Consider the following 27,882-nt stretch of genomic DNA (forward strand, 5'->3'; position numbering starts at 1 on the left):
TTTTTTTTATTATTGTTATTATTTTTATTATTAAAAAGACAGCTAGTCAAAGACCCAACCCTCTCAGAAGCTCCGATAGAGAAGATGCAGGGAGGAGAAGCAACATCTGAGGAGGCATCACCATCCTTAACAATAGCTTTCAAGATGCAAGGCCACCCGCCTTCCCGTCTCCCCAGAACTGAAAGAAGGACAGTGTCAAGGAAGAAGGAAGCGAAAGAGAGGTATCAAGCAAGGCGACGCTGGTCAAAGACGGTAGACAAGGCCGAAGAACGCTAGGTGGCCATCAGCTGACCTAGGAAACATGATATGGGACACCTGAGGCTGGAGAGACTTTAGCTGGTAAGAAAAGAGGAATGGGTTGTCTGTAAACAAGGCCCCTGATATCTCCTTCCCCCCCCCACCCCAAAAAACAGGGGAAGAATCTTTGGACGTCTTTGACGGTTGAGGTTCCTCACATCTTCTTCACCCGGGTCTCCAAGGCTTCCAGTTCTTTCAAGACTTCCTTGGGCAAGTCCTGGGGTACTTGTTCCGTCAGATATTGTCTCACTTCTCGGACCTCCTGTTCCCAGAATTCCTTGGGCAGGGAAAAGAGCTCCGAATGGTTCACCTGGCTGAGCCCTGACAGGTCTAAGGCACCTTCTTTGGGGACGTACCCGATGGGCGTCTCCTTCGCGCTCTCTTCTCCGTCCGCCCGGCGGAAGATCCACTCCAGGACCCGCGAATTCTCCCCGAAACCTGGCCACAGGAAGTTCCCGGCGGCATCTTTCCGGAACCAATTGACGTGGAAAATTTTGGGGAGGCGGACGCCTTTCCGCCCTTCCATGCTCAACCAGTGCTCCAGGTAGCGGCCGAAGTTGTAGCCGAAGAACGGGCGCATGGCGAAGGGGTCGTGCATGATGACCTTGCCTGCAGAGCCAGGTTGGAGAAGGGAGAAGAGAACGGGAATGGCAGAGGTGAAACATTCAGGCCCCAAACCCAGCAAAACGGGACTGCTAAGCAAAGGGGTCGTTAAGGGAAGCGCAACCCATTCTATGACATTTTTGGGGGGGGTGCAGGGTTGTTAAGGGAATCTCGGAGGACTAGCACTGACGTTCTTAGTATGGGTAACAAAATGTCTGCAAGAAAACAGCCAAGCTCAGAGAGCACCGAGGATCCCACAGTCATCCTCCCCCCCTCCTCCTCCTCTCTGCAAAGCCCACTCCCATCTAGCACTGATGAGGATACCTAGTCGGGTCATGAAATGTCTGCAAGAAAAACCACCAAGCTCAGAGAGCACCAAGGACCCCATCGTCGTCTCCTCCTCCTCCCCCCATCTCACACTGATGATGTTCCCTAGTTGGATCATGAAATGTCTGCAAGGAAAGCCGCCAAGCTCAGAGAGCACCAAGGACCCCACAGTCCTTCTCCTTCTCCTCCTCCTCCCTCCTCCTCTCCACAACCCCCTCTAGCATTGATAACAGTCCTTAGTTGGGTCCTAAAACATCTGCAAGAAAATAACCAAGCTCAGAGAGTACCAAGGACCCCATCGTCTCCTCCTCCCCCTCCTCCCCCCTCCCCCTCCTCCTCCTCACACTGATGTTGTTCCTAGTTAGGTCATGAAATGTCTGCAAGAAAAGCCTCCAAGCTCAGAGAGCACTAAGGACCCCACAGTCCTCCTCCTCCTCTCTCCATAAACCCCCCCCTTCCTTCTAGCACTGATGATGTTCCCTAGCTGGGTCATGAAACGTCTGCAAGGAAAACCACCCAGCTCAGAGAGCACCAAGGACCCCACAGTTGTCGTTGTCCTCCTCCTCCTCCCATTCCACAACCCCCCCTCCCTTCTAGCACTGATGATGTTACCAGTTTGGCTAACGAAATGTCTGCAAGAAAACCACCCCCCCTCAGAGATCACCAAGGACCTCTCATCCCTTTGGTTGTTAAGCGAGTCGGCTTCCCCCCCCCCACTGACTTTCCTTGCCAGAAGCCAGCTGGGAGATTAACAAAGGGGGGATCATGTGACCTCGGGATATGACAACTATCGTCTAGGCCAGTGCTTCTCAATTATTTTCTGTCATGCCCCCCTAGGAAGAAGAAAACATTTCGCGCCCCCCCGCGCGACTGTCTATCCAATCGGGTCCTTTGCGTGTGTCACGTGCGTCCAATATGACAGTATTTGCCGAGGTCAAACGAGCCCCCCTTTACGGAGCCTCGCGCCCCCCCTGGGGGGCCCGCCCCACTATTTGAGAAGCACTGGTGTAGGCCAAGGGTGGGCAACCTTGGCTCTTTTATGACTCGCAGACTTCAACTCCCAGAATTCCTGAGCCAGCCACACTGAGGGGAAAGGGAGAGGTTTCCAAGCTGAGCCATGCAGGCTCTGGAATTCTGGGAGTTGAAGTCCACCAGTCATCAAGGGAGCCATACTTCCCCCATGCTGGCTCAGGAATTCTGGGAGTTGAAGTCCACGAGTCATAAAAAGGGGCCATCGTTCCCCACCTCTGGTCTAGGGCAGGGGTAGGCAACCTTGGCTCTTTTATGACTCGTGGACTTCAACTCCCAGAATTCCTGAGCCAGCCACGCTGAGGGGAAAGGGAGAGGTTTCCAAGCTGAGCCATGCAGGCTCTGGAATTCTGGGAGTTGAAGTCCACCAGTCCTAAAAGAGCCAAGGTTGCCCACCCCTGGTCTAGACATGCCGGTTGCCAAGCTCCCGAAGTCTGGTCACCTGACGTGGAGATCCTGCAATGGTCATTAAGTGTGAGTCCCTTTTTTCAGCACCATTGTGGCTTTGAACGGTCACTAAACGAACGGCTGTAAGTCGAGGACTCCCTGTAGGTGCGTTTTCGGCCCCTTTCCATATATATATCTAGAATGCTGTATGTTACACCCTAACCCTAACCCTAACCATATCATGTATGCACGCGCGCGCACACACACACACACACACACACACACACACAGGCCTCAATTCGAAGGCGAGGGGCTGGCTAGAACGCTCAAGCTTATCAGCTTATCTTCCTTCTGATCAATATGGGTCAATTCCTTTCTTCTTCTTCTTTTCATTGCTATTAGGATTAACTTTTCTCTTCCGACTTCGCAAACGACGGGAAGTCGTGCCCCGTTTTGAACCCAGAGCCCCCACCTTTGTGCTCAGCCGCCGCCGTGGACTCCGACCGCATGGCGCTGCCCACGAAGACCCCGTGGCGCCAGTTGAAGGCCTCGTATACCAAAGGCACCCCTGTGGAGGGAGGGAAAAGACACCAAGAGGTGATCTTGAGAACATCCAAAAGTCCAGAGGTCTGGGAAGACCATCCGGTGGGGGTGGGTGGGGGGGAGGAAGGGGGGCAGGGCTCCTAACCTGCTGGTCTCCTGCCTCCAAAAATGATGGCGTCAATGGGGACCCCTTGCGGGGATTCCCAATCCGGGTCCATAATGGGGCACTGCCGAGCCGGGGCACAAAAGCGGGAATTTGGATGAGCAGCAGGCGACGGATCCCCTGGGGAGGAAAAAAGAGAGAAAGACGGAAGAATTGAAACGATCAGATCCCGACAATGATCCACTGCAGGAATCTAGGTAGGCCTAGGCTGCTTTATGATTCGTGGACTTCAACTCCCAGAATTCCTGAGCCAGCATGGCTCAGCTTAGAAACTCTCCCTTCCCCTCAACATGGCTGGCTCAGGAATTCTGGGAGTTGAAGTCCACGAGTCATAAAAGGGCCACGTTTGAAGACCCCTACCCTAGGCCTAGAATCTAGACCAGGGGTAGGCAATCTTGGCTCGTTTATGACTGATGGACTTCAACTCCCAGAATTCCTGAGCCAGCATGGCTCAGCTTGGAAACCTCTCCCCTCAGCATGGCTGGCTCAGGAATTCTGGGAGTTGAAGTCCACCAGTCATAAAAGGGCCACGTTTGAAGACCCCTACCCTAGGCCTAGAGTCTAGACCAGGAGTAGGCAATTTTGGCTCTTTTATGACTGGTGGACTTCAACTCCCAGAACTCCTGAGCCAGCATGAGGGAAACTTTGGCCTCTTCATGATTCGTGGACTTCAACTCCCAGAATTCCTCAGCCAGCATGGGGGAACTATGGCCTCTTCATGACTTGTGGACTTCAATTCCCAAAACTCCTGAGCCAACATGGCTCAGCTTGGAAACCTCTCCCTTTCCCCTCAGCACAGCTGGCTCAGGAATTCTGGGAGTTGAAGTCCACGAGTCATAAAAGAGCCAAGGTTGATTACCCCTGAGCTAGGACCTTGTAGGCTCCCACCATTGGGCCCCCCTCCTTTGACTCCAGCCACCCAACTCAGCCCATTTACGGCCAGCTTTCCTTCTCCGCTGGACCTCCTCCGGCCATCCTTTTTTAAAAAAATATATTTTATTGATTTTTTTTTAACATAAACACCTTAATATTTTAGTAAACAGTGTGTTATCCAGGCTTATATTTACAAAGTAATCCCTAACAATCAGTTTTTATTTTCCAAAGTCCACCTAGATTTTCTCTCCTTCCAATAATATTCCCCTTGCCCACCTCGACTTAATGCGATTCTGATTAGTTTAACACAGTGTTTCCCAAACTTGACAATTTTAAGGCATGTGGACTTCAACTCCCAGAATTCCACAGCCAGCATTGCTGGCTGTGGAATTCTGAGAGTTGAAGTCCACATGCCTTAAAATTGTCAAGTTTGGGAAACACTGGTTTAACAGGTAACCATTTAAATGTGAAGATTTTTTTTTTCTAAAATTTCTCCCCAGAAGCATCAGATGAATATCATGCTTCTTTTCTATCTTGGTTGCCTCGTCACGAATCCTCTTTTACCATTCTTACTGAAATTTGTTTTCCCCTATAATGTTCAAAACATTCTTACTGGATTAAAACTTTTTCAAGGTTAATTGCGTTGAAGTATTTAAATCTATTTTCATGCCTTAAAAAGGAAGTTAAAAAAAAGAAAAAAATAAGAAAAAAAGGAGAGGGAGAGAAAGAGAGAGAGAGAACGGAAAAAAAGGGAGAAAAAAATAAGAAAACAATATACTACTTAAAATACACATCCCTCTTAAACTAGCAAACATTTGTTTCCATTTTTTTTCTATTCCTTTTAGCCATAATTCAATTTAATTTTTAGATGTCTTGGTAGCCGATGGGCCCCTGGCCTTCCACCCCTTTTGCCCTTTGGTCCGGCCCATTTGCCCAAAAACTTGACATTTGCCCAGATACTTGAGACTTGACAAGCCTCCTTTTATTGATTGATTGATTGATTAGCTCTTGGGCCGTATCAAAGTGCAAAGTTCCAGAAACAAATTATTACTAAAATTTGAGAAAAACAAGTTACTGATTGATTGATTCGTGGATTGATTAGCCCTTGGGCCGTATCAAAGTGCAAAGTTCCAGAAACAAATTATTACTAAAGTTTGAGAAAAGCAAGTTAAAATGGAATTAGATAAAATACAATTTAAAATGAAATTGGAATACAATAAAATGAAATTGGAATAAAGTATAGAAATAGAATAATTCCATTCCACTCGTGGACTTCAAATCCCAGAATTCCCCAGCCAGCCAGCCAGCTATTCTATTCTGTTCTGTTCTGTATTTTATTATTCTATTCTATTCTATTCTGTATTTTATTATTCTATTCTATTCTATTCTATTCTGTATTTTATTATTCTATTCTATTCTATTCTATTCTATTCTATTCTATTCTATTCTATCCCACCCCATCTCATAATTCTATTCCATTCCATTCCATTCCATTCCACTCCACTCCACTATACTCTACTATATTCTATTCCTGCTTTAAGATGCTTAGACTTCAACTCCCAGAATTCCCCAGCCAGCATGCTTTAAGATGCGTGGACTTCAATTCCCAGAATCCCTTAGCCTTGATTTGAACTGTTTCTCATTAGCTGGTCCTCTCTCCTCCAAGCTCCTTCTGGCCCACCCTATGCCCTGCACAGCCGTGTATCCATGTATGTGTTTGTGTGTTTGTGTGTGTTCGTGATTTTGTACCCAACAGCTGAACACACCTGGCTTCCAAGGTTTTCCTTGCCAGGTGCTGATGGTGACCCCTTCCGGAATCCTCTGATCGATCCCCTCCCAGTAGACGCCCCCTTCGCTAGTCTCGGCCACGTTGGTGAAGATGGTGTTGCGCTGGATGGTGTGCATGGCGTTGGGGTTGGTCCGAGTGGATGTGCCCGGGGCCACCCCAAAGAAGCCGTTCTCGGGGTTGATGGCCCGTAGGCGGCCTAGAAAAACGGAAGAAACACCAGGCGGTTGGTTATTCTTAATAATAATAAAGTCGGAAGGGACCTTGGAGGTCATCTAGTCCAACCCCCTGCTCATGCAGGAAACCCTAGACCATTTCAGACAAATGGCTGTCCAGTCTCTTTTTAAAAAAGTGTTGGAGAAGGAAGGGAGGGAGGGAGAGAGGGAGGGAGAGGGGAGGAGGAAGGAAGGAAGGAAGGAAGGAAGGAAGGAAAAATAACAGAATAATAAAGCTGGAAGGGACCTTGGAGGTCATCTAGTCCAACCCCCTGCTCAGGCAGGAAACCCTAGACCATTTCGGACAAATGGCTGTCCAGTCTCTTCTTAAAAACTTCCAGCATTGGAGCATTCACAGCTTCTGGAGGCAGGTGGTTCCACTGGTTAATTGTTCTGTCAGGTAGTTTCTCCTTAGTTCTAGGTTGCGTCTCTCCTTGATTAGTTTCCACCCGTGGCTTCTTGTCCTGCCTTCAGGCGCTTTGGAGAATAGCTTGACTCCCTCCTCTTTGGGGCAGTCCCTGAGATATTGGAAGACTGCTGTCATGTCCCCCCACGTCCTTCTCTTCGTTAAACTAGACATACCCAATTCCAGCAACCGTTCTTTGCATGCTTTAGCCTCCAGTTCCCTAATCATCTTTGTTGCTCTTCTCTGTACTCTTTCTAGAGTCTCAACATCTTTTTTACGTCGTGGTGACCAAAACTGGATGCCGTATTCCAGGTGTGTCCTTACCAAGGCCCTGCAGTAAAGTGGTATTAACGCTTCACGTGATCTTGATTCTATCCCTCTGTTCATGCAGCCTAGCACTGAGTTGGTCTTTTTGGCAGCCGCAGCACACGGCTGGCTCCTTGCCAGGAAGATCTCTGGATCTCCTCGCAAACTCACACCCAAATCCTTGGGCCCAAATTTGTGCCCTGAGGGCCCCTGAGGGGAGGGTGGTTAGAAACTCAGTTTATGTTGTTGCCAGAACAACATAATCTTTGGGCAAAATGGGTCATCTTTGCTGTATCACTGCTTCACTTAATGACGGACATCCCACCGACGTAAAGCGAGGACTGCCTTTTTCCCCTAAAACAGCAGGCCCCCAACTTTTCGGGCACCAGGGACCGGTTCCGTGGAGAAAGGTTTTTCTGTGGACCGGAGGGGGGCGTGGTTTCGTGCACTGCCTGTATCCCGCGGACGGGCCTTCGTTCTAGCGTGCCGCGCACCGGTGTCGGTCCACAACCCCGGGGGTTGAAGACCCCTGCCCTTAAAACACACCTCCCGCCCGCCCTCTCAGCCCCAACACCCCGGGTCACCTTCGCTGTCGAACTTCATCCAGGCGATATCGTCCCCCACGCACTCCACGCGCCAGCCCGGCAAGGTAGGATTCATCATGGCTAAGTTGGTCTTGCCGCAGGCGCTGGGAAAGGCGGCCGCCACGTATTTTTTCTTGCCTTCCGGGTTGGTGAGACCCAGGATCTGCAATAAAGCGAGAGGGGAGCGTGCCACGATTGGACAAGATGCCAAGCCCAGAGGCAAAAACGGTTTCTTCGCAATAAGCCAGGTTTGCACGGCATGGGCCGCCAGGTGTAGCTAACCCAAATCCAGGTAACCATCATAGTTAGAGGCTTCTGCATCTCTCCGTTAGCACGGAGGTCTCTCCCAGTTTCCCAGTCCAAAAGTGTGAATTCAAAGTGTTTTGCAAACTTGGTAAGTTTAAGACGGGTGGACTTCGTCTCCCAGAATCCCCCAGCCAGCCATGCTTAAAGCATGCTGGCTGGGGAATTCTGGGACTTGAAGTCCATCCATCTTAAAGGACGCTGGCTGGGGAATTCTGGGAGTTGAAGTCCACCCATCTTAAATCATGGCTGGCTGAGGAATTCTGGGAGTTGAAGTCCATCCATCTTAAAGGATGCTGGCTGGGGAATTCTGGGAGTTGAAGTCCACCCATCTTAAAGCATGGCTGGCTGAGGAATTCTGGGAGTTGAAGTCCACCCATCTTAAAGCATGGCTGGCTGAGGAATTCTGGGAGTTGAAGTCCACCCATCTTAAAGCATGCTGGCTGGGGAATTCTGGGAGTTGAAGTCCACCCATCTTAAAGCATGGCTGGCTGAGGAATTCTGGGAGTTGAAGTCCACCCATCTTAAAGCATGGCTGGCTGGGGAATTCTGGGAGTTGAAGTCCACCCATCTTAAAGCATGCTGGCTGGGGAATTCTGGGAGTTGAAGTCCACCCATCTTAAAGCATGCTGGCTGGGGAATTCCCATCTTGAAGCATGCTGGCTGGGGAATTCTGGGGGTTGAAGTCCATCCATCTTAAAGGATGCTGGCTGGGGAATTCTGGGAGTTGAAGTCCACCCATCTTAAAGCAGGCCGGCTGGGGAATTCTGGGAGTTGAAATCCACCCATCTTAAAGCAGGCCGGCTGGGGAATTCTGGGAGTTGAAGTCCACCCATCTTAAAGCATGGCTGGCTGAGGAATTCTGGGAGTTGAAGTCCACCCATCTTAAAGCATGGCTGGCTGAGGAATTCTGGGAGTTGAAGTCCACCCATCTTAAAGCATGCTGGCTGGGGAATTCTGGGAGTTGAAGTCCACCCATCTTAAAGCATGCTGGCTGGGGAATTCCCATCTTGAAGCATGCTGGCTGGGGAATTCTGGGGGTTGAAGTCCATCCATCTTAAAGGATGCTGGCTGGGGAATTCTGGGAGTTGAAGTCCACCCATCTTAAAGCAGGCCGGCTGGGGAATTCTGGGAGTTGAAATCCACCCATCTTAAAGCAGGCCGGCTGGGGAATTCTGGGAGTTGAAGTCCACCCATCTTAAAGCATGGCTGGCTGAGGAATTCTGGGAGTTGAAGTCCACCCATCTTAAAGCAGGCCGGCTGGGAAATTCTGGGAGTTGAAGTCCACCCATCTTAAACTCGCCGAGTTTGAAAAAACACTCTGCTAGCTGCATGTTTCATGAAGTGGGTGAAGTTATGTGGGTAAAGCACTTTTCTCAGGCTTGACCACTTCAAGATTGGCAGACTTCAATTCTCAGAATTCTGCGAGTTAAAATCTTTACGTCTTTAAGTGGCCAAGCTTGAAAAAAACGACGAGTTTAGGGTTTTTAAATACAGTCTGGGGAAGAGTTTCACCTTCTTTCTTCACATCTATTCTGACAAGAAAGAAGTGAAGACTGCGCAATGCGATTTATTTTCCTCAGAGAGTTTGTGTTCAACTGACATGCTGCCATTTTAAAAACAGAGCTGTTCCTTTCTCTCCGATTCCAGCCTTTTCGTCTTAAATCTTTTGCTCTACGCATGACTAAAATGTTAACCTTCACGGTCGTTGCTTTCCCTTAAAGGAAATACTCATGTTCCTTACTAGGAAACGGGGGATCAGCGGGAAAACGCTTTCCCACGGTACATTATTATTATTTTTTTAAAAAATAAAATTTAAATTCCAACTCCATGCTTCCACGTTGTACGACACGCACTTGAGGTCAAAACCCTTCAAGGCTTCACAGCCAAGCTTGCTCCACAAAACTACGTTGACCTGGATTAATGTTATTTTTTTTCTTCTCCGTGATGTAAGCTCAGCCTGTTCAATTTGCTGAAAATTCAACATCCTGGGCCGAAAATCAGAAGACCGATGAATTAATTCGTGAATTCATGAATGCTCTGAATCCTGGCAAATCCACAGCGAATTACTGTATCCCCCAAAATCTCTCCTCTCCTTCCCACAGCCTTTGCACTGCCCCACCCCTTGCAGGTCTTTCCTGAGACTGGGGGTCCTGCTGCAACCCGGACTACGGCTCCCATCATCCCCTGATTGTGCCATCTTGTGCACGATGGGCGTTGCAATCCTGCTCAGGGAGATGGCCACCCAGTCAGCTGGGAAGCTGTTTTTTCCAAAACCAGCAACTCCTGCCCATCACCCGCCAGTCCTCAGGAGAATGCCCCCCCCCCTGTCACTCATTAACCCATCAATGTTTGCTCGTTAAATATCACTCCCAGGCAGTGCAAACAGGCCTCTGTCCTTTGACCTGGTGGACCCAGTTTTCTGCTCCCCCCTCCTCACCTCATCGCCGGCTTCATCCCAGCAATCAAGCCCTGTGCCCCCCCCCCCCCGTGCTCCTAATGCACCACACAACCATTTGCACCCGTCCCCCAAATTCCATGGTCCTACTTTGCAATGCCCCAGCGAGACACCCCCCTGATGCAAAACCCCGGGCTGCATGCTGGACTTGCTCCATGGTTAGGTGGCTTCGATGGCAGATCAGAACAAATAAACCAGTATATCCCAAAGATGCTTTTTTTTTTTTCCTTTCAAGAGGCAACTGGAATTTCTTGGGTTTTGCCTTGAAGAGGTTTCGCTTCTCGATCCAAGAAGCTTTCTTCAGTTCTGATCGCATGGTATAATAATAATAATAACAACAACAACAACAACAACAAAACAACAACAACAACAATATAGTTGGAAGGGATCTTGGAGGTCATCTAGTCCGACCCCCTGCTCAGGCAGGAAACCCTATTCCATTTCAGACAAGTGCCTGTCCAATCTCTTCTTAAAAACTTCCAGTGTTGGAGAAGGGAGGGAGGAAGGAAGGAAGGAAAAAAATAACAGAATAACAGACTCGGACGGGACCTTGGAGGTCATCTAGTCCAACCCCCTGCTCAGGCAGGAAACCCTATCCCATTTCGGACAAAGGGCTGTCCAGTCTCTTCTTAAAAACTTCCAGTGTTGGAGCATTCACTGCTTCTGGAGGCAGCTTGTTTCACTGGTTAATTGTTCTAACTGTCAGGAAGTTTCTCCTTAGTTCTAGGTTGCTTCTCTCCTTGGTTAGTTTCCACCCACTGCTTCTTGTCCTGCCTTCAGGCGCCTTGGAAAATAGCTTGACTCCCTCTTCTTTGGGGCAGCCCCTGAGATATTGGAACACGGCTATCATGTCCCCCCTCGTCCTTCTATTCATTAGACTAGGCCAGGGGTAGGCAACCTTGGCTCTTTTATGACTTCAATTCCCAGAATTCCTGAGGCAGCCATGCTGAGGAGAAAGGGAAAGGTTTCCATGCTGAGCCACGCTGGCTCAGGAATTCTGGGAGCTGAAGTCCACGAGGCATAAAAGAGCCAAGGTTGCCTACCCTTGGAATAGACATCCCCAATTCCAGCAACTGTTCCTTATACGTTTTAGCCTCCAGTCCCCTGATCATCTTTGTTGCTCTTATCTGCCCTCTTTCTAGAGTCTCAGCATCTTTTTTTACACCGTGGTGACCAAAACTGGATGCCGTATTCCAAGTGTGGCCTTACCAAGGCCTTGTAAAGTGGTATTAACACTTCACACGATCTTGATTCTGTCCCTCTGTTAATGCAGCCTAGCACTGTGTTGGCTTTTCTGGCAGCTGCAGCACCCAGCTGGCTCCTGTTTAAGAGATTGTCCACTAGGACTCTGAGATCCCTCTTTTTTGAAGACTACACTTTGAATATTGCGTCCAGTTTGATCACCACAATATAAAAAAAAATAAAAAATGTTGGGATTCTATAAAGTGCAGAGAAGAGCTGCAAAGATGATTGGGGGGGGGCTGGAAGATAAAACATACGAAGGAATTATTAGAAAATAAGAATATGATACTGTACTATTAATTGATGGATGTAAGATGCTGAGAATTCAAATAGATCAGATGTGTATCCTGAACATTAAACCTTGTGGTGAATTTTGTGATGAAGGGAATTGGGATTAATTAAAACTTGGAAATTATAAAGACCCAACGTGAAATTTAAATATGAATGGGGAATGAAAAATTGGGGAAAACTAACCAGGACATTGATTGTCTAAAAAAAAAAAAAAAAAGATCGAATGTTAAAACAACTGGGATATGCGTAAACAAAAATTATTGATAAATGCAAGAAAGTTATCGGCTCTTATCGAAGGGATTGTCCACTAGGACTCTGAGATCCCTCTCGCAGTTGCTGCTATTGAGCAAATAATACCGGTGGAGGATGAAAGGGTTTATGTTCCTTTGCAGTCATGCAGTCATTAGTACTCTCTCTGAGAGTTATTAATTTCTGCCTTCAGGGTCATCTGAAGGGTGCAAATGGGTGTGGAGCCTTCTTGGGACTGCTCAAAGGATGGTGTGGTAAACCTCCAAGTGGCCTCAACGACTCTCAGAGGGAGTACCAACGACCAGATGACTGCAAAGGCATATCAATCCTTCCATCCTCCGCCATTCGGCCAGAACTGAAGAAGCTTCTTGGATGAGAAGCGAAATGTCTTCAAGGAAAAACAAAGACAGTCCAGTTGCCTTTTGGGAAAAAAAAAGCACCTTTGGGACAACCAACGACCCTGGATGAATCTCCACAAACCGGTAGATCAGCCCCCGACAGAGGGAAAGAGCGATCCCGAGCGCGTGCAGAAAGCGCAAAGGGCGCCCGACGTCCCCCTCCGAGCCGCAGACGAGAAGGAAAATTAAAAAAATAGAAGAGTTTGCCGCTTCGGACTACAGACCGTCCTCAAACTTATAACAATTTCTTTTGAGGACAGTTTGAAGTCAGGGCGTGTGACCGTTTTCAACTCTTACGACCGTCGGGATCACGTGATCAAAATCCGGACACCCGGCTACGGGCTCGTATTTACGACGGTTGCTGCGTCCCCTCCCCCTTGGGTCACCTGATCCCCTTTTGCGACCTTCCGGATGGCTACGGCGACGGGGAAAGCGAGATTTGTTTAGCGACCAGCTTATACTAACATCAGCGGCAGCGACTCACTTCACAACGGAGGCAAGGAAGGTCGTAAAACGGGGCAAAACTGACGCCACAAAGGCCTCGCTTAGCTATAGAAACCTTGGGTTCAGTTTTGGTCGTAAGTTGAGGACCCACCTGTAAAATGCTTGGCCCTGACCAGCTTTTTGGGGGGATGGGGGCAGAAAAGTCAAGATGGCCGCTGAAGCCACGCCGTCAAAGACCCCCCCCCCCTTTGAGCATTCCGAAGAGGCAAGGGGGCAATTCTGCAAGCAGCTGGGATCCCCGGGTCTGCCCCCCCTTCCAATGCAGAAAAAGGCACCCCCCCCTTCAACCTCAACTCTTCCCCCCCCCCGCTTACCAGCATGTGCTCGGCCAGCCAGCCGTCGTCCTTCGCAATGCAAGAAGCGATCCGGAGGGCGAAGCACTTTTTCCCCAGCAGGGAGTTGCCCCCGTAGCCGCTCCCGAAAGAGACGATCTCCCGGCGATTCGGCACGTGGGCGATTAAGGTCTTCTCTGGATTGCAAGGCCAGTTGTTCACGAGGTCTTCTGCAGAAGAATAGAATAGAATAGAATAGAATAGAATAGAATAGAATAGAATAGAATAGAATAGAATAGAATTATGGCATGGGATAGAATAGAATAGAATAGAATAGAATAGAATAGAATAGAATAGAATTATGGGATAGAATAGAATAGAATTATGGGATGGGATAGAACAGAACAGAACAGAATAGAATTATGGGATAGAATAGAATAGAATAGAATTATGGGATAGAATAGAATAGAATAGAATTATGGGATAGAATAGAATAGAATAGAATAGAATTATGGGATAGAATAGAATAGAATAGAATAGAATAGAATAGAATAGAATAGAATAGAATAGAATTATGGGATAGAATAGAATAGAATAGAATAGAATAGAATAGAATAGAATAGAATAGAATTATGGGATAGAATAGAATAGAATAGAACAGAATAGAATTATGAGATAGAATAGAATAGAATAGAATTATGGGATAGAATAGAATTATGGGATAGAATAGAATAGAATAGAATAAAATTATGGGATAGAATAGAATAGAATTATGGGATAGAATAGAATAGAATAGAATTATGGGATAGAATAGAATAGAATAGAATTATGGGATAGAATAGAATAGAATAGAACAGAATAGAATTATGGGATAGAATAGAATAGAATTATGGGATAGAATAGAATTATGGGATAGAATAGAATAGAATAGAATAGAATAGAATAGAGTAGAATAAAATAGAATAGAATAGAATAGAATTATGGGATAGAATAGAATAGAATAGAATAGAATTATGGGATAGAATAGAATAGAATAAAATAGAATAGAATAGAATTATGGGATAGAATAGAATAGAATAGGAATTCTGTCCAGTCTTTTCTTAAAAACCTCCAGTGATGGAGCGCCCAAGAAGACACGTTAGGGCCCGCACATCAGGATTTTAACTCAAAAGATCTTCTAGCATGTTTGAATCCCCCAGCATGCTGGGGATTCCAACATGTGCCTGGCCCTAGAAACATGGAATTCTGGGAATTGAAGTCCCAAACCTCTGGAATAATGGCCTCCAGCTTTGCACATCTGGAAAATGTGGGTATCCATAGCCACAATTCCCAGTAAGCTAGTTCAGGAATTGTCTACCCCAGTGTTTCTCAACCTTAGCAATTTTAAGATACGTGGACTTCAACTCCCAGAATTCCCCACCCAGCCTGCTTTAAGATGGGTGGACTTCAACTCCCAGAATTCCTTAGTCAGTATGCTTTAATAAACATGGACTTCAACTCCCAGAATTCTCAGCCAGCATGATTTAAGATGCATGGACTTCAACTCCCAGAATTCTCCATCCAGAATGCTTTAAAATGGGTGGACTTCAACTCCCAGAATTCCCCAGCCAGCCTGCTTGAAGACACTGGCTGAGGCATTCTGGGAGTTGAAGTCCACGCCTCTTAAACTGGAGAAAGCCGAGAAACAGTGTCCATTGTGAGGAACAAATTCTTCTTCTTTTAGTTTTTTTTCACGCCTCCTCTTTGCTAGCCTCGTGGCGCACCCACGCATCCACTTTGTGCCCCCTCCCGCCTTCACACACGTCGCACAAACGGAGAGACCCCCGAGAAAGAGGGGCTTACCGCTAAGGGGCAGGGGCCGTCCCACCGAATGCAGGCACTTGACGAACTCGCCGTCCCCCAGCGCGCGGAGGGCCGCGGCGCCCATCCGCGTCATGATGCGCATGCTGGCGACCACGTAGGCCGAATCCGTCAGCTGGATCCCGATTTTGGAGAGCGGCGAGCCGAGAGGCCCCATGCTGTAGGGGATGACGTACATGGTGCGCCCTGCGGAGAGGCGACAGAGCCAGGACAAGAAGAAGAGTTGCGCGAAGGACGAAAGAATAAACAAAGAATAAAAATCTGCTGGCCTGGGTGTGTTTCAGCGTCTCTTTCGATTAAACACAAGTCAGTCCTCGCTTTACGGCCACAATTTCGCTCAACATTGCCACTGCTGAGCGAAACAGTCGCGAAGCGAGTTTTGCCTCGTTTCACGACTTCTGTTCCCACCATTAAGTGAAACCCTGCAGTTGTTAAATTAGTAAATCCAGCTTGACCCCCATCTTGACTTCAGAAGGACGTAAAAGGGTAACACACTCACACACGGGATCGTCGTAAATAGGAACCCCGTTGCCGAGCGCCTGAATTTGGATGGCATGACCATGGGAGACGCCAGGACTGTTCGTTCGGTGTGAAAAACGGTCACGAGGCCCCCCTTGTTTTTTCCAAGCGCCGTCGTCACTTTGGACGGTCACTAAATGAACCGTTGTAAGTCAAGGGCCACTTGTAAGGTCACGGCGTGGCTTCTCTGTGGAATCACCACTTCCGTGTGGCTCCCACCCCCGGCGACGTTCAAAACAGTCCGTGAAATCCTGAAAACTCAACGTACGACCGTAATGGGAGTTGGGCCCATTCCGGTCGTACGTCGAAGACGGTCGTAAAATGGGTGGGTCCACAGCTTGCCTTCTGGACCTGTACAGAGAGTTCTTGACATACGACCGTGAGGATGTCCAAAGGCCGATAAACAGTGCCCATGTTGCTGAGCGCCCATAGTCTGGTCATGTGACCTTAGAGCAGGCCGAACCTTCAGAACTGGAAAACTGGGTTGTACAACCCCCCCCCCACGTTTGGGGTCAGTGTTAACTTTGAATGGTCACAAAATGGCTGGTCGTAAGTCAAGGACTACGAGTTTGAGGTTTTCCCCTAGTTTCTAAACACTTATTTTTAAACGTAAGTGCCAACTGGAAGATAAAAGTAACAATAATAGAGCTGGAAGGGACCTTGGAGGTCTTCTAGTCCATCCCGCTGCTCAGGCAGGAGACTATCCCATTTCAGACAAATGGCTGTCCAGTCTCTTCATTTAAAAACCCTCCAGTGATGGAGTACCCCCGACTTCTGGTGGCAAGCTCGTTAATTGTCCTCACCCTTAGGAGGTTTCTCCTTAAAACTTCCAGGGTTGGAGCATTCACCGCTTCTGGAGGCAGGTTGTTCCACTGGTTAATTGTTCTAACTGTCAGGCAGTTTTTAGAAAAGGGTTTTTCAAATTCGGCAAGTTTAAGACTGGAGGACTTCAACTCCCAGAATTCCCCTCCTCTTCCTCCTCCCTCCCTCCCTCCCTCCCTCCCTAACTTCCCCTCCTCCTCTTCCTCCTCTCCCCCCATTCTCCACACTCTCTTCCTCCTCCTCCTCCTCTTCCCTCCCCCCTCCTCCTCCTCCCAGAATTCCATCTCCCAGGATTCTACGGCTGGCTGGAGAATTCTGAGAGTTGCAGTCCCCCCATCTTAAACTCGCGGCGTTTGAAAAACACAGCCTCCAAAGGGCATCAGCGAATTCACCGAATGAAGAAATCACAAACAAGGAAGTGAAACGGTTTAGCAAGGATGGATAAATCGATTCCGTTCTCTCCAGGGGAGAAAGTCGGGAAGAGGCATTTGAATCTGGCCTGGATCCAGTTGATCCATCAGGGAAATGGCTGGACAGGAATTGCCCCCGGGGTTCAATTCCCCCCCCCCATTGATCCTTGGCTCGGTCTCCAAACCGGAGCCCAATTTGTAACTCGTATTTTTATTTTTATTTTTTAAAAAGGAACTTTGTTGGGAAAACACACACACACACCGTCCCATTCACCTTTCATGCAACCAGGAAACCGATCAGCCACTGCCTCTTCAAAGGTTTGGGGGTTCATCCAGTTGCCCAGCTGCCCTTTGACCCCCGGGGCCGTGACGGGGATCGTGTCCCTCTGGTTCTCCGTAACGATGACCGTCCGGCTCTCCACCCTGGCGACATCCTTGGGGTCGGTTTTCGCCAGCCAGCTGCGGAAGGAAAAGGAAGGATTTCCGAATTTCGGGGGGAATGTTGGCTGTCGGCGAGCCGGACTCCAATACCCATCCTCCTCGGGGAGGATGAGAACTGGCACACTCCCCACACCCCAAGAGATACGGGAGAGGCGGCTTACCAGTTCTCGTATTTGGTCAGCGGCTTGATGACGCCTTCGGATTCTAGGAAATTCAGGATTTTGCTGTTCTCCTTCTCCGTCCCGTCGCAAATGTGAAGGCTGTCCGGCTGGCAGAGGCGCACCCCTTGCTCGACAAACTCCTGGGCCCGGCCGGAGAGTTTGGCCAAGTCGCCGTGGAGTACGCGGGGAGCGTGGGCCCAACGCACCGGCACGGTGGACCATCTCCTCAGCGAGAAGGCTCCTCGGCTGGAAAGAGGAAAGAGCGTGAAAAGAAGGGAAGAGGAAAGAGGGTGAAAAGGAAAGAGGGTTAGAAGAAGGAAAGAGAGAAGAAGAGGGTTAAAAGAAGGAAAGAGGAAAGAGAGAAGAGAGTTAAAAGAAGGAAAGAGAGAAGAGAGAAGAAGGAAAGGGTTAAAAGGAAAGAGGGTTAGAAGAAGAAAAGAGGAAAGAGAGAAGAAGGAAAGGGTTAAAAGAAGGAAAGAGGAAAGAGAGGAAGGAAAGAGGGTTAAAAAAAGGAAAGAGGAAAGAGAGAAGAAAGAAATGGTTAAAAGAAGGAAAGAGGAGAGAGAAGGAAAGAGGAAAGAGAAGAAGAGGGTTAAAAGAAGGAAAGAGGAAAGAGAGAAGGGAAGAGGAAAGAGAGAAGAAGGAAAGAGGGTTAAAAGAAGGGAAGAGGAAAGAGAGAAGAAGGAAAGAGGGTTAAAAGAAGGAAAGAGAGAAGAAGAAGGAAAGGGTTAAAAGGAAAGAGGGTTAGAAGAAGAAAAGAGGAAAGAGAGAAGAAGGAAAGAGGGTTAAAAGAAGGAAAGAGGAAAGAGAAGAAAGAAAGAGGGTTAAAAGAAGGAAAGAGGAAAGAGAGAAGGAAAGAGGGTTAAAAGAAGGAAAGAGGAAAGAGAGAAGAAGGAAAGAGGGTTAAAAGAAGGAAAGAGGAAAGAGAGAAGAAGGAAAGAGGGTTAAAAGAAGGAAAGAGGAAAGAGGGTTAGAAGAAGGGTTAAAAGAAGCCAGAAACCACCATTAGCACCTCTCCCCCCCCCCCCACAATACAGGTAGTCCTTGATTTACAACATTCCGTTGAGTGACGGAAAAAAGGGACCGAGGGCCATTTTTCACGCTTACGACTGTTCGCAGCAACCCCCTGGTCACGCGATCAAAATTCGGATGCTTGGCAACTGATTCCTATTTATGACGGCTAACTGTCCCGGGGGTCACGCGATCCCCTTTTGCGACTTTCCGACAAGCGAAGTCAAGGGGGGGGAGAAGCCGGTTTCACTTAACAACCACGTCACTGGCTTAACAACTGCAGTGATTCCTTTAACAACTGCGTCCAGAAAGGGTGGTAAAATGGAGGCAAAATTCATTTAACGCATGTCTCCCTTAACAGCAGAAAGTTTGGGGCATCACAGAAGCGGTGAATGCTTCAACACTGGAGGGTTACCTGCCTGAGCAGGGGGTTGGACTAGTTGACCTCCAAGGTCCCTTCCAACATCATCATCATCATCATCATCATCATCATCATCATTATTATTGATCATCGCACAGTCAGCCAGATGTTCAGACTGGATTTGGCATTTTGTCTACCTATCGAGTCCTTACCCAGGACCTGGGATAGGCAGATGTGGATGTTTGATGATATTACAGATATCGTCGCAGGATGGAAGCAGTTCCTAGTAAGGCTGCCTTTTGCAATTGACGAATAGCGAATTTGTCAATGCCAATGGTGTTCAAGTGGTGCTCCAGTTGTTTTGGGATTGCACCCAAGGAGCCTATGACTATTGGTACTACCTTGCTTGCTTTTGCCACAGTCTTTCTATTTCTATTTGTAGGTCTTTGTATTTTGTTATCTTCTCCAGTTCTTTCTCGTCTATTCTGCTGTCTCCAGGCACTGCCACGTCCACTATCCAGACTTTTTTGTCTTTCTTATTGACAATTGTTAAGTCTGGGGTGTTATGTTGCAGGTGCTTGTCTGTTTGAATTCTAAAGTCCCAGAGCAGTTTAATCATCATCATCATCATCATCATCATCATCATCATCACCACCACCACCACTACTACTACTACTACTACTACTACTATTATTATTGATCATCGCACAGTCAGCCAGATGTTCAGACTGAATTTGGCACTTTTGTCTACCTATCGAGTCCTTACCCAGGACCTGGGATAGGCAGATGTGGATGTTTGATGGCATTACAGATATCGTCGCAGGATGGAAGCCGTTCCTAGTAAGGCCGCCTTTTGCAATTGACTAATAGCGAATTTGTCAATGCCAATGGTGTTCTAGTGGTGCTCCAGTTGTTTTGGGATTGCACCCAAGGCGCCTATGACTATTGGTACTACCCTTGCTTGCTTTTGCCACAGTCTTTCTATTTCTATTTGTAGGTCTTTGTATTTTGTTATCTTCTCCAGTTCTTTCTCTTCTATTGTGCTGTCTCCAGGCACTGCCACGTCCACTATCCAGACTTTTTTGTCTTTCTTATCGACAATTGTTAAGTCTGGGGTGTTATGTTGCAGGTGCTTTTCTGTTTGAATTCTGAAGTCCCAGAGCAGTTTAATTTTATCATCATCATCATCATCATCATCATCATCATCATTATTATTATTATTGTGGTCCTGCCAGCCGTGGAGTTGTTGAACCGAACAACCGCAGTGCGCTCCACTCTCAAAAGCCCTGAGTCTCTTTGGCGAGAGTTGTGTCTTAATCTTGCCCAACTTTGCACTGGCTTGGAAAACCAGGATGTGAATTTTGTGCGTCCTCAAGAGAGTGAGGCAACCTCACTTGAAAGAGTTTTGTATGTGTGTGTACAAACCCAGACCGGAGGCTGCAAATGGACACGTAGAAAGGAGGATAAACCAACCAACAAACAAAAAAAACACAACTCGGCAGGCTTAGATAAACAGCCTTCGATTTAAATTTAAATCCAATTTAAGTAAACTGATCCAAGGAGAGGCAGCGAGCGCAAGAGATAGCCAGCATCTGCAAATATGCAATTTAGAAATCATTTTACTTTGTGCGTGTTCCATGTACACGCAAGAGTATTGTACAGTCTCCTTATAGTCTAATTCTGTGGTTTTTCCGTCAGAAAAACACACGATTGCAGGGTTTGGCAACTTTAAGACGGGCGGACTTCAACTCCCAGAATTCTGGGAATTGAAGTCCGCCTATCTTAAAGGGGCCAAGGTTGGAAAAAAAACACCGCATTATTGTGTTCACGAAGGTCCAGCTTTGCAACACCCTTAAAAGCACCAGAGGGCAGGACAAGGAGCAACAGATGGAAACGAATCAAGGAGAGAAGCAACCTGGAATTAAGGAGAAACTTCCTTAAGGGTGAGGACAATTAACCAGTGGAACAGCTGGCCACCAGAAGTCGGGGGTGCTCCATCACTGGAGGGTTTTAAAAGAAGAGACTGGACAGCCATTTGTCTGAAATGGGATAGGGTCTCCTGCCTGAGCAGGGGGTTGGACTAGATGACCTCCAAGGTCCCCTTCCAGCTTTATTATTATTATTCCTCCTCCTCCTCCTCCTCCTCCTTTTTAAAAAGAGACTGGATACCCACTTATCTGAAATGGCATACGGTCTCCTGCCTGAGCAGGGGGTTGGACTAGAAGACCTCCAAGGTCCCTTTCCAGCAATATTCTGATTTGTCACCCGCCAGAAGCACGATTCAGCGTTACTGCATTCTGCACATGCTCTATAAATGCACGGGCGTGTTTCAGCTTGGCCCACGTAGTTCTGATCTACGGGCCCCATCCTGAGCAAGCTGAAACGCAAGGGGGGGGGGAAACCCTGAGAAAACTGGAGGTTGGCAATAGCTAAAAAGTGTCTCCTTAATTAAATACACACAACACCAGATTTAATCTGTCTTTGGGGAGGCTTTGAGGAACAGGGGCAAAGTTTGAGATAAGACTTTGGCAGAGTTCCTCACACTGCACAATTCTCACAACGGGGTGGGGGGGGGGAAGGGAAGGGGTAGGAATCCCTAGCAGGCACCCTTTGCTCGTGGGGAAGTTTTCAGGTGGGCCTCGTGGGGGTGTCAACATTGGTATATGTCCTCCCCCCAAAATTGTTATCTCGGAGTATTATTATTTTTTTTCAGAAGAACGGAACGAGATGCACAAATTGCACACACAAATTGCCTACACCAGTACGAACACGCAGCGGCAAACCTGCCACGTTGGCAGGCCCGTTCCCAAGAGGGCGTGCAATTCCCACGCCCGCTGCTCAAGGCTGCCCACGGATCCGGGGTGCTTTTGCAGGTCGTCCTCAACTTACGACCACAAAAATTTCAGCCCCAAACTGTGGTCGCTAAGGGAGGCTTTTGTTAAGTGAGTTTTTGCCACAGTGGTTAAGTCAATCACTGCAATCGTTCATTTAGTAACCTGGTTGTTAAGCGAATCCGGTTTTCACCAGGGCGTTTTGCCCCACTTTATAACCGTTCTCGCCCCCGTTGCTAAGTGAGTCGGTGCCATTGTTATGCAAGCCACACGGCCATTAAGCGAATTTGCCTTCTCCCGTTGACTTTACTTGTCACAAGGTGACTCCGGGACGCTGCGACCGTTGTAAATATGAGTCAGTTGCCGAGCGTCTGAATTTTGATCAATCTGTCCACGGGGATACTGCGACGGTCGTAAGTGTGAAAACACGGTCATCATAGGTCACTTTTTTCAGTGCCGTCGTAACTTTGAACCGTCACTAAATGAACTGCTGTAAGTTGAGGGCTTCCTGTGTTTTTAATTTTAATTTTAATCTTGTTTTCGGGGGCCCAGCTCTAGAAGAACGCCGGACCCTTTTTTTGCCGCTCAATTGCACTCCAGAAAGTCCTGCACTTACAACAGCCCCCTTTAGCGACCGTTCAAAGTTACAACGGCACTGGGACCCTTTTTTCACCCTCACGACCGCCACAGCCTCACCCTGGGCCCGCGATCCAAAATTCAGACACTGGGGCAACCGACTCGTGTTTACGACGGTCGCAACCTCCCCGGGACTCACATCATTTCCCTTTTGCGACTTTCCGATGGGCAGAGTCAGAAATGTCGGGCTCCATTGTGGCCGTAATTCGAGGACTCGCAGGCTGTATAGGGCACGCTGAGCCGTGACACTCGTTTCCTGCCCTCCAGGATCTTCGGAAGGGGGAGGAATCCACGCCACGGATCTGCTGGGACCGGTCGTGCTTGCAACCACTCCTTGCACGCCGGATCCTGGTTTAGCAGCGAGCTGTCGTCGTCGTCCTTCCTCCCGTTCCCATTGGCTGCCTGCCCGGGAGGGACGCAGGTTTGGCCAGGCACCAAGAAACCAAGTTAAGAGCAAGGGGCATCGGGTGGACTTTCACCCCAGGCAAACAGCTCCACTGCAAACGAGACCGTGTTCCACGGCAAGCGGGCTGATTCCTGAGATCCAGGAACATGTTGTTCCCAGTTTAACCAGAATTCCCGTATACCCCCCCCCTTCGTGAATTAAAAGGAAGCTGGCATCCCGCCACGCTTTGCAATTACACACAATGCTTCAGGGCAGAGGGGATCTGTTCTGCTGGCGTCTTCCTTCGCAGGCTGCCGCCGTTTGATTTTTTTTTTCGCAGGAGGATACACAGGCCGTCCTCAAGTTACGACCGCAACGGAGCCTCAGGTTTACGTGGCTAAGCGAGAAATCGGTGCACGGAGTTTTGGCCCCGTTTGACGATCCTCCTTGTCGCGTCCTTAAGCGATTCAGTGCCGTTGTTCAGTCAACCACTTAACACAAGGTTGTTAAGCCAATCTGGCTTTCCCCCCTCATGAGGAGATTGTAAAAGGGGACGCCGTGACCGTCGTAAATATGAATCACTTGCCGAGCGTCTGTTGTAAGCCGAGGACTGCTTGTAAAATTTTGTGGATGGCTCTTTCGCCTTTGCAGCTAGGCCCTTTACAAGCCGTCCTCGACTTACAACGGTTCACAAGCGCCCTGGAAAAAGGGGACTTATGACCGTGTTTCACACTTACGACCGCTGCAGCATCTCCCACGGTCACGTGATGAAAAATCAGACACTTCGCAACCGACTCGTATTTACGGCGGGGATCACGCGATCCCCATTTGCAGCCTTCTGACAAGCCGAGCCAACGGGGGAAGCCAGATCCACTTAACGACCGTGTGATTCCCTTAGCAACCACGGGGATTCACTTAACAACGGTGGCAAGAAAGCTCGTCAAATGGGGCAAAAGGCACTTCACCACTGTCTCGCTTAGCAACGGAAATTTTGGTCGCAAGTGGGGGACTATCTGCACGTAGGGCCCCTTAAACGGAGAGTGGGGGATCCATTCTCGTGGCAGTCTTCGCAGGCCACGGATTTTTTTTTTTTGGCAACAGGATATAAATCTTGTCAAGGGATTTACGTTAAAGCGTTTATGGGGGGAAAAAAACACAGGACAGCTGAGGAGGAAAAAAATTGACTCAGATAGAAGTCAGTTAGATAGGATTAGCTCAACCTGAGCAACCTGAAGCGGGGCAGACTTCAACTCCCAGAATTCCTGAGACAGAATGGGGATTAGAACCCTGAGCCGCTTTATGAGAGATGGACTTCAACTCCCAGAATTCCTGAGGCAGAATGGGGATTAGAACCCTGAGCTGCTTTATGAGAGATGGACTTCAACTCCCAGAATTCCTGAGGCAGAATGGGGATTAGAACCCTGAGCTGCTTTATGAGAGATGGACTTCAACTCCCAGAATTCCTGAGGCAGAATGGGGATTAGAACCCTGAGCTGCTTTATGAGAGATGGACTTCAACTCCCAGAATTCCTGAGGCGGAATGGGGATTAGAAACCTGAGCCACTTTATGAGAGATGGACTTCAACTCCCAGAATTCCTGAGGCAGAATGGGGATTAGAAACCTGAGCCACTTTATGAGAGATGGACTTCAACTCCCAGAATTCCTGAGGCAGAATGGGGATTAGAACCCCGAGCAACTTGAAGAAGGGTGGACTTCAGCTCCCAACATTCCCCAGCCAGCATGGGGATTAGAAACTTGAGTTAAGTTTAAGAAGAGTGGTGATCAACTCCCAGCTGGCTGGGGAATTCTGGGAGTTGAAGTCCACCCCTCTTCAAGTTAATCAGGTGGAGAAATACTGAATTAGCAACTGTAAAAGGAGACCACCAGGAAATATTTTGGCGCTACATTCTGTTCAAGAGTCAAAAAAACATTGCAGAAGACTGAGGCACACCCTTGGCCAGAAGATGATGATGATGATGATGATTATTATTATTATTATTAAATTAATTAATTAAGATGACACATCTGTGCAACCAGCTCGCCCCCGAAAGAGACATTTATTTCCTTTGCAAATTTCATACAGCCCATTAGGATCGCCCACTGAATTGAAGCATTAGGAAAGCCCCAATTGCAGGGCGCAAAGGTCTTCCGGACAGGTTCTGCAACATTGGTGCCTCTTCGACCCATTTTACAGCCTGGGAAACTGAGGCTCGACAGCCTCCCCCCCTCCTGTTCTTCCCTGCTCCACTTGGCTGGCTATATTTTTCTCTCTCTCTCACTTTTAAAACAAAGTTTTTGTTGTTTTCCCCTCTCCAAAGATTGCACAACTGCCTTGGCTAGGAATTTTGCAGCCAAAGTGTACTTCGGCTGCAGATGACAATGTCCAAGTTGGGCCATCGCCTTTGTGTAGTTTTGTGTCCAAATGCCACACCGCGGATGAGGGCGAAGACTAAGATTTTAGGCGCAAGCAAACCCACCCACCCCCCAAAGTCATAACTTACGGGGTTCAAACTGAGTGCAAAGGAATTTGGGTGCAAAGCTGAGGTGGCAGGGTGAAGAGTCGTTTGTGTGTGTGTTTGTTTGTGTGTGTGTGCGCGCGCGCGTGGGTGTAAATGGCGCGAGAGGGACGAGGAGAAGAAGAAGGAAGTCAAAGTATCTTCCGGCTTTTATATCCAACCCAGATTAACTGTATCCAAACTGGAGAATCATTGCAAAGAAAATCATTTTGAACAAGAGGAGGAGAGCTGACAAGACTTTAGGAATGAATTTGTGGGTGAAAGGTTACGAAAGAGGGGGGGGCTAGTCCCTGGTGAGGAGGGTGACGTGGAGAAGAAGGGAGGCTGAGCGGTTGTAGCAAACCGAGCGGGCATTTCTTTAAAAAAACAAAACAAAACAAAAAAAACAGCCAGATGTACAGACAGCAAACCGGAACAATCTAGCTTCCAGTTCTCTCCTTCGGGGCTATTCACCTATTCACACAACCCCGGGTTTTCTCCCTGCACCCTCAACTTTTCTGAGACCTGCCTACAGCACCCAGCAGCGGGGAGGGAGGAGAGCGGAGCATGCAAAGAGGGCAGAAGCTGGGAAAATAGGCAAGGAAGGAGGCCAGCTGGGCAAGTGAGAAGGGGAGGTAGGAGGTCAGGTCGAGGGAGGACGGGGGGGGGCAAGAAGCCCCTGAAATGAGGAGTGGGGGGGGGCAAGGTGCCAGAAAGGACACTGGCAGACCTTCTGGATCCTACCGGACATCACAACATTGTTGTGCCCATTTCACAGGCAGCAAACTGAGGCTGCAGCACAGAGGAGGGAGGGAAGGAAGGAAGGAAGGAGGAAGGAAGAAGGGACGGAGGGAGGGAGGGAAGGAAGGGAGGAAGGAAAGAAAGGAAAAAGGCAGGCAGGAAGGAAGGAGAAAGAGGGAGGAAAGGAAGAAAGAGAGGGGGGGAAGGAAGAAGAAAGGGAGGGAGAAATTGGGGAAAGAAGTAAGGAAGGAGGGAGAAAGAGGGAAGGAAGGAAGAAAGAGAGAGAGGGGGGGAAGATAGAAGAAAGGGAGGGAGAAATTGGGTAAAGAAGGAAGGAAGGAGGGAGAAAGAGGGAGGGAAGGAAGAAAAAGACAGGGGGAGGGAAGGAAGAAGAAACGGTGGGAGAAATTGGGGAAAGAAGGAGGGAGGGAGGGAAGGAAGGAAAGAGGGAGGGAAGGAGGAAGGAAGGAAAGAAGAAAGGAAAGGACGGAGGGAGGGAGGGAAGGAGGAAGGAAAGAAGGAAGGAAGGAAGAAGGGACGGAGGGAGGGAGGGAAGGAAAGTAGGAAGGAAAGAAGAAAGGAAGAAGGAAGGAAAAAGGCAGGGAGGACGGAAGGAGAAAGAGGGAGAGAAGGAAGAAAAAGAGAGAGAGGGAAGGAAGGAAGAAGGAAAGGAGGGAGAAATTGGGTTAAGAAGGAGGGAGGGAGGAAGGGAAGGAAGGAAGGAAGAAAGAGAGAGGGAAGGAAGGAAGAAGGGACGGCGGGAGAAATTGCGGAAAGAAGGAAGGAAGGAGGGGCGAAAGGAAGGACAGCAGTCTGACCCGGGTCAAGCGCGCCGTCTGAACCAGGCAGATCTGCACGCAGCGCAGCAATGCCAGCAAACCGCGGGACCCCCCCCTCCGCTCTGCCCACCCCCGGGAGGATGCAAGCGAGCGGGGGGGGGAGGCGAGGGGACCCCCGAAAGAGGGAGGGGGCGCTTGGCTCACCCCACGATCCGCGTGTAGGGCGCCGGCATCGCGTCCCCCGGATCTGCAGCAGCAGCAGCCCGCGCGGCTCCGGCTGGCGCGGGGCGTCGGGGCGCCGGGTTAAGAAGGCGAGGGCTGGGCAGGCAGGGCCGGGCCGGGCCGGGTCGGGCGGGGAGGCGCGAAGCCCGGCCCGGGCTCCGGAGCCCGCCCGCCCGTCTCATAGGCTGCCCGGGCCAGGCCCCCCGCCGGCCCCCCTCCCCGCGCACGGCGGCCGCGTCGGCATCTGATGTAACCCCGCCCGCCTCTTGCTCGGCGATCGCGCTCCGGAAAAGGGGGACTCCTGCCCACGTGCAGAGGGCAGGGCGCCTGTCTCCGCCAATACAGGCAGCCCTCGACTTAGGGCCGCGAATGAGCGATCTCACCAAAGGAAAGGAGAAAAGTCAGGTTCTGCATTTAGGCGAGGAAGCAGAACAGAACAGAACAGAATAGAAATATAGAATAGAAAAGAAATACAGAATACAATACAATACAATACAATAGAAATACAGACTAGACTAGACTAGACTAGAATAGAATAGAATATGTGGAATTAGAAGGAATAGAATAGAATATATGGAATTAGAATAGAAATAAGGAATAGAATAGAATAGAATAGAATAAAGTGAAGAATAGAATACAATAGATAGAATAGAATTACAGAATAGAAATACAGAATAGAATAGAATAGAAATACAGAATAGAATAGAATAGAATAGAATAGAATTGAAAATATGGAATATAATAGAATAGAATAAGAAATAGAATAGGATAAGGTAGAATAGAATAGGAATAAGAAGGGTAGAATAAGAATAAAATAGAATAAGGAATAGAATAGAATAGAATAGAATAGAATAGAATAGAATAGAATAGAATAGAATAGAATAGAATAGAATAGAATAGAAGCGGTGAATGAGCAACATTGGAAGTTTTTAAGAAGAAACTGGACAGCCATTTGTCAGAAATGGCATAGG

The 27,882-nt window shown here is 48.5% G+C and overlaps 1 protein-coding gene across 1 annotated transcript; it reads right to left on the reverse strand.

Moving 5' to 3' along the window:
* On the reverse strand, positions 1 to 27,084 carry PCK2 (phosphoenolpyruvate carboxykinase 2, mitochondrial). The gene is made up of 10 exons (XM_039338078.1): positions 26,894 to 27,084; positions 17,450 to 17,695; positions 17,122 to 17,306; positions 15,079 to 15,282; positions 13,279 to 13,466; positions 7,520 to 7,682; positions 5,989 to 6,207; positions 3,332 to 3,469; positions 3,116 to 3,211; positions 1 to 906 (listed from the first exon to the last, which is right to left on the reverse strand). The coding sequence occupies exons 1-10, from the start codon at positions 26,920 to 26,922 to the stop codon at positions 452 to 454; spliced, it is 1,923 nt and encodes a 640-aa protein (XP_039194012.1). The 5' UTR covers positions 26,923 to 27,084; the 3' UTR covers positions 1 to 451.
* Between the last annotated feature and the right edge of the window lie 798 nt (positions 27,085 to 27,882).

The sequence above is a fragment of the Crotalus tigris genome, unplaced genomic scaffold (assembly GCF_016545835.1).
Source record: "Crotalus tigris isolate CLP2741 ecotype Arizona unplaced genomic scaffold, ASM1654583v1 scf7180000017690.20705106771:4171800, whole genome shotgun sequence".
Lineage (NCBI taxonomy): Eukaryota > Metazoa > Chordata > Lepidosauria > Squamata > Viperidae > Crotalus > Crotalus tigris.

Excerpts from the sequence above, each read along its gene's own strand:
- PCK2 (XM_039338078.1), bottom strand. The coding sequence starts at position 26,922 with ATGCCGGCGCCCTACACGCGGATCGTGGG. Across the intron at positions 17,307-17,449 it reads CTGACCAAATACGAGAACTG|CTGGCTGGCGAAAACCGACC; the intron begins GTAAGCCGCCTC and ends TTCCTTCCGCAG. Across the intron at positions 15,283-17,121 it reads GTTTCCTGGTTGCATGAAAG|GGCGCACCATGTACGTCATC; the intron begins GTGAATGGGACG and ends GCCTCTCCGCAG.